This window comes from Convolutriloba macropyga, unplaced genomic scaffold, assembly GCF_964194025.1.
Source record: "Convolutriloba macropyga unplaced genomic scaffold, txConMacr16.3 SCAFFOLD_5260, whole genome shotgun sequence".
Taxonomy (NCBI): Eukaryota; Metazoa; Xenacoelomorpha; order Acoela; family Convolutidae; genus Convolutriloba; species Convolutriloba macropyga.
The window spans coordinates 1-10000 of NW_027451500.1; the positions used below are offsets into that span (position 1 = coordinate 1).

General features: G+C 38.5%; 1 protein-coding gene across 1 annotated transcript in view; it reads left to right on the forward strand.

The window, feature by feature from the left end:
• Positions 1–5: 5 nt before the first annotated feature.
• The window catches only part of LOC142356751 (caltractin-like), a gene marked incomplete at its 5' end in the record, with an annotated part of 11367 nt that continues 1372 nt past the window's right edge, over positions 6–10000 (forward strand). The window contains one exon of the mRNA XM_075408549.1: positions 6–173. Coding sequence (XP_075264664.1) covers positions 6–173 — 168 coding nt within the window. The remainder of the gene's footprint in view (positions 174–10000) is intronic.

Below are 10000 nucleotides of genomic sequence, written 5' to 3' on the forward strand. Positions count from 1 at the left end.
TAGGCTTCCAGATCGATGCAGCAGAGGTGGAGGGTCTGGTTAAGGACCTGGACAACAAAGTTGCCAACACTGCTACCTTCACTGACTTCTTAGACATTGTGATAGCGAGACAGGCTGACAGCATCGAAGTGTTCGAGGAACTGAACCAGAACTGGAAGCTGTTCGATCTCAAGGTTGATGGTGTCAATATATATTTTTTGCTTTAATCGGTTAGAACTTTATATGAAGCCCAGACTGAGGTCCCAGAACGCATCAGGGGGCGTCATGCATTCAAAATTACACGGTCTGGAAAGAAAAATAACGCACGAAAGTCTGGACACGTGTAACTCTCAACGCACGATACTCTGAACATAGGTAACTTTGAAGGCACTTTCCGTCTGGGACGGTCTAGATATAGACAAGTTTCGTCTGGGATGGTCTGGACTCACTTTTTGTCTGGGTCCTCAGTCGGGGAGATAAAGTAAGCAATCGCAAGCTACCATTTGTATTTACCCATCAGATATTCGGATTTACAATTCCTGGGTTTTCCCCAAAGCCGACAATCAAAAACATTGTTTCTCTTAGCTTAACTTAGGTTTCAGACTAATTTATGAACAGTTACTGTCCATTTTATTTTTAAAAAGCACCGCTTTTCATTTATTTAATTCCACAGGAATGGTCAGTTTTTCTCGGTTATAAAAAAGGAACAAGAGCAAAGCGATTCAAAGAAAAGAACTAAAATTTTCTAGAGCAAAAGGAGTCGAAGCACTTAAAATGGCTAAAGTAGAGTCGGGAAATTTGTTGAGATTGATTTGATTATTGAATTAATAGAGGATTACAATGGTTTAGTATAAATTAATCAGTTTTCAGTTTCGAGTTTTGCTGAATTGACTGTTCTTCATGAATACTGATGTTGTTATGGCTGAAAATTTGCAAGACTTTTCTTAACCATGTCGAATCAGTATCGGGCACAGATGGTAAATAGTGCATATATGGCAAATAATCCACTGGGCATCAATGTTGATGACATCGCCTGCCCCATTTGCCGGGTTGCAAAGAATATTCGGCTTCCGTAAAGACGATGCTTTGTTAGGTAGAAACTTTGTAGCCAATAAATAAATCTCAAGAAAATAACTGAGGGGAGAAAAAGATGGTTACAAGAGACAACAAAGCAAATCATTTTATAATCGGCGTTTCTAACTGACGGAGCGCGTAAAGGCAAAAAATTGTAATACCTGAAAATTGCGACACAAACGAAAAAGGCTAAAGCGGAGGATGCTGCAGTGTAGCAAATTTCTACACAGCGCGAAAACGAGATTCCTACCTGTTGCTGCCTGTACCTAACTGTACCTAACCGTGCCTACCTGTACCTGAATATTACCACTCAAGAGTGTCGGACTTTTTAATGTACTGGATTTTTCAAATCGTTTGTTGATCGACAAGTAAGTGATGTGACTTCACATTAACGATAGTGTAGATTTCTGCAGGAGGAATTTATGGAAGCTGAGTGCTAAAATGATGTGAATTTGTCCCTTGAATGTGAATGTAATTTACTCTACAGAAATTTTACTTAGCTTGATAACGGGGCGGATCTTTTCACCGTATGCAGTCTTTATTTTGACTGACCGTTTTTTCACCGTATGCAGTCTTTATTTTGACTAACAACTTTATCCAAGCCTGGATACACTTCTATTACCTTTACTAGAGGCCAGAGACAACGAGGTGTGAAATCTTCCAAAATCCAGACCAAATCGGAAACTTTTAAGTTCTGATTTACTTTATGCCATTTAGAGCGTTTCTGCTGGTTAGGGAGATACTCTCTAATAAATTGGTTCCAAAAATGTTGGGCTAGAATTTGTGATGTTTTCCAAGATTTAGTAACTGCTACTTTGCTTTGAGAGAAGACTCCTAAAGGAAGATTGATTGAGGGTCTACACAAAAGGAAATGATTTGGCGTTAAAGGGAGTGGATCGTTTATATAGCTAGAAACTTTCGTCAATTGTCGCGAATTCATGTTGGACTCAATTTCACAAGTGAATGTCGACAGCGTTTCGTCTGTTAGCGTTCATGAGCCAATGACTTTGTAGAGGAAGAGTTAGAGAACTTGAACTAACCTTTCCCAGCTGCCACCAAAATGCGGAACCAGAGGGGTTAAATTTCCAATTGATTTCTACGTCTAAGATGTGGAGCTTAGACGAAAATTCTCGCGAGGATCTGAGAGCTTCTATTCCTTTTCTCAATTCGGAAAAAGAGCCAACAAAATATTTTCCGTTGTCAGAATAAAATATTTTTGGTTTTCCGCGGCGGTTAAAGAATCTGTGGATGCAACTCATAGTAGAATCTGTAGAAAGACTTTCCGAAATTTCCAAATGAACGGCTCTTACAACTAAGCACAAAAATAGAAGGATATAACGGGCAGCAAATTTGCCAAACTGTTTTTTAGGAAAAGGACTTATGAAGTAAAGACCTGTTGTTGCAAACGCAAAGTGGTTTTGGGGCACTAAACGTTCACTGGGCAGATGTGACATCTGAGGTGGATTAATTTCTTGAGCCATTCTTCGGCACGGAATGCACTGACGTATTGTTTGTCTAACAACAGCTCGGAATTTTAGAATCTAATAGTATTCTATTAGAAAGGAACGTGTTTGTTCAACACCAGAGAGACTATTCTTTACATGAGTGTTTTTGATTAGGAGCTTAACGATTGGGTTAACCCCGTCTAAAATTAACGGATGGCAAGCAGTTTCTAAGACCATTGCCTGAGACAGCTTACCTTTGGCGCGGAGTTCATTCCTTCCGTTAACAAAAGGACAGATTGTCTTTAGAGGGCTTGACGGAAGTATCTCCTTGCCGTTTTGAAAAGACAAAATCTCATCTCCGAAGTTCTAACTTTGAGCAACGCAGATGAGGTACTTGTAGGCCAGTGTGTGTGATGTGCGAGCGATAAGCAAATACTCTGTTTTTTCAAACGATTGAGGAAGAAGAAGCATTATGCTGCAAATCTAACGAGTCGATTCCTGTTGCTGATGCGTGCAATGTCAGTGGGACATTTATTTGCTGAGTGCAGATTGGTTTGCAACGGATGAACGAAGAGAACGTTCGAATTTCGTGCTTTCAAGATGTCCTGACTTGGCCAGTCACTTTTTGGTAACTGTAGAAAAGAAGGAACGTTGAGCCATCGAGAACTGCAGTTCATCTGTTCAACTTCGTAGCCTCTTGAGCCATCATCAGCTGACATGTCAGCTGAGGTGATTTAGTTCCAGTCATGTGCTGTTTATACATCAAGTATCTTCGCCAACCTGTTAGCAACAAATATGCGATGACTTATCTCTGGGGTTCTGAGCCAATAAAAAACTGTTGTACAATCGGACCAAAAAACTTTTTCATTTATATGAATGTCGTGCTCTTCTCTCATGAATAGTGCGAGCTGAGCTGCGTAGACGGCGGCTTGCAACTCGAGATTTGAAATTATCATTCTTTTGATTGGAGCTACGCGGGCTTTTCCCATGATGAATTTCACTTGAACAGTTTCATCCAAGTATTCAATCCTAAGATACAAAACTGCTGAGAGTGCATACTCCGACGCGTCTGAGAAGGTATGGAGAGCTGTTTCATTTATTGCTTTGTTAATGAACAAACAGCGAGGTAATGAAACTTCGCGGGAGTCTCGTAGTTCATTTTGCAGTTGAGTTAGATCTGCAAATTCATTGAGGTTCAATGGTTTGTCCCGCTTTGGTCGATGGTTCCAGGCGGCTTGTAGATTTTTACGAACTCGGATGGTGAGTGGTGCTATAAGCCTAGAGGGTCAAAAATGGATGCAAAAAACCGCAGAAGTTTTCTTTGCGTTACCATTGTGCTATCCAAGGGAAACTTCTGAACAGTTTTTTCTCGGTTACATAAGTGTCTGTTTTGGCATTCCACGGTAATCCGAGGACCTTTTGAGCTTGAGGTGAAGCTTCGTTTGTTTTTAAAAGTTGATCCCTACTGGCTTGTTGCAAAAATGCAGCCGAATTAGGATCCCAATTGGTGAAGTTAAAACCCCCCAAGAGACAGGCAAGCTTTAGTGCTGCTCATTATGTTTACAGCCTTTTCAACGCCGTCGGTCGAATTATACAAATTGTCCATATAGATATTGCGTTCAACAATATGGTAAACCTCAGGAAAATCTTTGTGGTTATCTTTCGCTGAACAACGTTGAGCGTACGATCCAATGCAAAGGGATGACGTTGCACCGAATATGTGTCTAGTGTATTCATATTCTTCTATTTTGCCGTTGTGATCCCACAACAAAAAACGAAGATATGAACGGTCAGAAGGAGCAACTTTGACTTGCAAAAACATTTGCTCAATGTTGGCGGATATTGCGATATGACTTTCTTTGAAACGCAAAATAATCCCAACAAGATTGCTGAGCAAGTCCGGGCCTTTCAACAGATTTGAGTTGAGAGATTGGCTTTGAAAGATGCTGTATTCGTTAGTCACCCGTCAAATTTTTTCGGGTTTATTTTCTTTTGAGACCGGATGATGAGGTAGATAAGAAACTGACTTTGTGTTGTCGGTACAAGGATCAATTTTTACAACATATCCGTTCTGCAAGTCCTTTTGCAAAGTCTTCATATTTTTATCTTAATACTGGCTTTGTGGGAAGCTTTGCTTTTAACTGCTTCAACTGTTTTTCAGCGAGCCATCTGTTGTTCGGTAATTTTGCGTTCTCTTTCCACAAGAGGCCAACTTTGTAAGGACCATCCTTGAATCTGGTTGTGGATTGTAAAATTTCCAAAGCCTTTTCATAGTTCTTGGACAGTGCTTTCTTCTATGATTGAATGCCATATTTTTCGATCTTCATCTAATCCTGAACTTTGGTGAAAAGTTCGTTGTCCAATTGGCCATGGGTAAGAATTTGGGTTTTGAGAACTGGATTTTGCTCATCTGCAATTATGTTGCTCTTTCCGGCACAAGTTCAACCTAATGGTGTCTTGACGGCCCAAGGTGTGTTTTTCGGGCCTTTAACTATCTCACTCTAGTGGTTTAGTTCGAAGTTATCAATTCCAATGATTATACTCATTTGATTTTGTTTGACATTTGGAAACGCTATGTGTTTAAGGTGATCAAACTTACTACAAAATTTGTTTAGCTCACTGGTTTTAAGTGGCGTCATATTGAGATCTGGTACTGCTAGCACATCAATTGAAACTACTGAGGTGTTCTGGGATCTATATGGCTTGATTTGTACACGAACTTGAGAACAGTCTATTTCTCTAGTTGTATGATAGCCACTGATGGGCATTTTAGCGACTGTGTTCATGTCAATCTCCAATTCTGATGTTGCAGAAGTAAGCAGCAAGCTTTGACAACTTCCGTTGTCTGGATACGCATAAAAATCAAGAGTTTTTAGACCATTGCAAAGTTCAACCAGAACAAGGGCTCTTTGTCCTGTTCCATGTAATTGAATGGATTTAACAGCCAATGGCGGCTTCACTCTCTGATTTTTGTCTCCCTAGCTCTCATGGAGCAGAGTATGATGCTGAACAGGCCACAACTGCCTGTTCAACAAACATTTTTTGAATTGCAATGTTGAACATGATGACTGCCAAAGCAGTTGTAGCAAAGTTTTAAGTTTTTGACAACTTCTCTCCGATCGAAAGGAGAGAGGGTATGGAAATGAGAACATTTGTAGAGATATTGACAGGTCTCATTACTGGGGCAAACAACAGTTCTTGAGTGGCCTTATTTGACCATTGCTTGTCACCTTGTTGACCATTGCTTGTCACCATTGCTTGTCACCTTGTTGACCATTGCTTGTCGTTCTTGTAGATCAGGGCAAGGGACTTTGAGTTTTCTGAATCCATGGTTTATGAGCAATGTTTGATCTTCAATGGCTGTGTCGTGTTACTAATATGGGCGCTAGCAAATCTCTACAAGCCTTTGCGTAGATTGATAACCACTCGGAAAAGTCTTTAAGAGACGGCTGGAGTGAAAACTTTTCGAGTGAAAACTTTTCTTTACTTGTTCCAATCTAGGCGGACTGGTGTCGGAAGTTTATTTAATGCCTGATTGAGATTTGTAGTAGATTGGATGTCGTGATTGAATCGAAGTTGTTGAAATGTATCCACTAGGGTAATGAGAAAGGCTTAAAATTGGGTATAGTTTTCAGGCACAGTCAGATTAGCTGGTTTGAATTGCGAGAGTTTATCAAGAAAGGCATTTACTATCTGGTATGGGTTTCCGAAGTGTTCCTCAAGACAATTCAACGCTCATACAGACCACCGTTGCAGCCGTATCCATCTAATAAATGCTTTGCTTCTCCAGTTAAAAGTGGTTGAAGATGTATCATCTTTTCTGATAATGACATAGGCGAACGATCTATTGTGGCTTGAAAAATGCTGATCCACTTCATCCAGTCAAGTGGATTCCAATCAAATTTTGTTGCCTTCAACTTGGGCACATATTTTTGGAAACAAGAGGACATAGAGATGGGGTTCTGATATGAAGCACAGCCAAGTTTAGCGGACGCCGATCGATCTGAGAATTGTTGATTTGGAAGGAATCTCCATGATGGATTGTTGTTCGAAACATGAAATGATGTGTCATAGTTGGCTGACCTATTGTTTGAGTTGGCAAGAAACGGTTCTGAAGACAAGGCACTGTGAACAGGATTTCCAGATGAAGTAGCCGTTGAGAAACCAATGTTGGATTCCATATTAGCCGGTGGCGAAATGGAATTGGATAGAACTGAGCTAGCGGGCGCTGCAGAGTCCGACAAAACAAGTTGAACTGACACTACGCTGCCAGCGGATGCTGAGAAAAACATAGAGGTCCTGTTAGTGTTAAAAATTGTTGGGTTACTGCTGCTACTATCAAATGTTACTTTTAAGTTGCCTGATGAAACATTGCTTAGTTCTGAGCTTTGAGTTTCTTTTTTGTGTTTGCGGAGGGCAGCGGTTGTTTTTCGATTCTTGAATTTTAGTTTGCTAAGTTCAAAACAGAGCGTATCTGCGTCTTCTGATGGCGAGATGTCCAAAAGCTCTTGAACAGATTTGTCGAGTTTCTCTTGCAACTCTTTATTTTCGCGTCCTCCCAGGAGTTTCATTTTTGAGTTTCAGTGTCCTCCCCGGAATCGATTCCTGAAACAACAAATTCGTTGCACGATTCAATTTTGCTTTCGAACTTTATCTTTTGGTTTTTAATGTGTTTCAAATGAGGATCAACAGAAGATTCTGTGTTTTCACCCATTGCTAGTGTTTGTGAACTTGTAGAATTTACCTGATGCTTAACTCTTGTTGATTTTCCGGTTCGAGTAAGAACCATTAACTTTGTTTTGTTGAAGTGATCTAGAGCTTTGAATTTATCTTAGCCTCTATTAGTAGCATTGTTAACCAAATCTCAAGGCCAAAACCTGTTTATGTAACTACAGGTTAACAAATGCCTACCAAACCTAATGAACCAAATTTAACCCAATTTTTACCGAATTTTGCCAAAGTTTACCAAACCGTACCAAAACGTTACAGTACCTTACCAAAACTACTGAAACTTACCAAACCTAACCGAACCTGTTCAAACCTAACCAAGCCGTACCAAACCTTGCCAACACTTCCCGAAATTTACCAATTCTCACCGAACCTTATCAAAACTTACCGAACCTTACCAATACTTACCGAACCTTACCAAGCCTTACAGATCGTTACCAAGCCTTACCGAACCTTTCAAAGGAAATAAGAATAAGGTAATCAAGCGAGTCCCAGATATAAACACTCTGTTGGGTTAGTCGATGATGGGTTGCCTCGGGTTGGGTTGTTTGGGATGGATCTTTGTCTAAAATTTCCTAGTCTACCCTGATCACGAGAAAAAAAAATCTAGAGAAGGAAATTATAGCTGTCCATTCTTTCGTTGGGCGCCAGAATGTTACATTGGCCGCCTTAGGAACTTTGTGAGATTGATTTGATTATTGAATTAATAAATGATTACAATGGTTTAGTATAATTTAATCAGTTTTCAGTTTCGAGTTTTGTCAAATTGACTCTTCTTCGTGAATTCTGATGTTGTTATAGCTGAAAGTTTGCATGACTTTTCTTACACCATGTCGAATCAGTATCAGGCACAGATGGTAAATAGTGCACATATGGCAAATAATCCACTGGGCATCAATGTTGATGACAAAGACCATTCGATCCTCCTTTCCTGCTCCCTTTTTCACTCCTCTTCTGAACTGTAAATGTGGATTTTGTTTAGAGATGTTAATTGTGACCTGATAAATTTGTTTTAAAGTCAGAAATGCACGATAGGTAGGCCTTGTATTTAAAAGAAAAAACAAAATTGAACTGAAGATTCATAGAATTTTTGTTTTTTCCTAGCCTCAGCTCAACAAATTGTTTCTACGTGACGTACTTAGGCTGTTTTTGATTCAGTTATTTATCTACGGAGAGATTGTGGTGATGATAAATAAGGCATCATTGAGATTTTTTCGTGTTATGTTTTTGTGTTGCTTTTCTATCTGCGTTTTTGTATTGGGTAACATTTTTTGGTTTATTTACGGATGGAAGCCAAAACTAATTTTTCAGATGTGTGAAAAAAAACAAAAAAATCTAAAAGAATTGAAAATTAAAAGCGAACCTTTAGTAACATTCTTTGGTAACTCTCAGACAAGACTAATTTGGATATGTATAAAAACAGACAGAGAAAAAGCAACAATTGAACAATAAAAACAATTCCGTATCCACCTGTAAATCTTTTGTTCGATTATGTTTAGATGCAGATTGTGGTTTAGTTTTATCGGTTTAAAATGAAAAAAATTTGTTCCGTATATATTTTTTGAGTTGATTATTTTTTTTTCTAACGACACATTGTGCCTGAAATGAAATTAGAAGGAAGGAAAGAAGAATGTTTCACTCAAATGGCAAAAACAGATGGAGGTCTACTAGTATTGATCTCGGAACTATATTCTATCAGTTTTATATTTATTCCAGAAACTACGTTTGTGGGCTTTGCCGGTGCATGTTTTTCCTAAACTTTAATTAAAAAAGTTCTATTTGATTGAGTGAAAGCTAAGACTAGCACCATATACTTGGAAAAACTTTACACAGATTCGTCGCATGTGCCGTTTTTGTGCCTTACCTCAAATTTGTCATACCTCAATTCCTAATGGAAATTGGTTTTAACCAAAGCTCATTTCTGTCAATTGTCAGTTTTTTTGCGTTTAAAATCGTTGAATCTTTTTTTTTTTCAAGGAGAGGATTCTAGAACAAAATTTTTCCACTGTTTTTTTGTTTGTTCGTTTTGAGGAACAATTGTTCTAAGGATGCCTTTTGTTTTAGAAAAAAGTTAGGTTAGTTCCAGTTAATAATTTGGGGCGTGTATGGTTTAGTATTTTCTCAGGAAATCATTTCGTTTGCTTAAATGAGTGAAGATGGATTCTACGATTTTAAATTGTTCACAGTACTTCTATGTTTTTGTGTGCAAAACCTTTTAAACCTTACTTGCGCTTTCTAAGCTTTAAGGTATAATATTGTGACAAGATTTCAAGACCAATAAAATCTAATGCTGAGTGAAGAAAAAATTCTTAGAAACCAAATCAATGTCGACTTTAAATTGTAATTTCTTGTTTTTACTCACTTGTTTTTATGCAGTTTTGTATGAAACCAGTTTGGTATGTGGAAAGAAAAATATTTGACTTGCTCCCGCCATGTTTTGTATGTATACGTCAGTTTTTGTATGACACCGAAAGTAAAACAAAAAAGTTTGACTTGCTCACACCAGATTTTGTTAACTAGAAAAGAAGCAACAGTTTGGTCAATACTTTTTGGTCAAGAAATCCTTTTTGGCGGTGCTTTAGAAAACTTGAACAATTATTAGCATAGCAGAGAAAAGATCTACACTCGTCAACAAAAATAAAGGCACAAAATGAAATTTTACATGGTAAATTGTCCGTTCTTGAAGTCAATTCTGGTCAACATAATATTGGTTGTTTCTTTTGATTTCTTTATCAATCGACCCACATTCTTCAGAAGTTTAGTAGATCTTAGTA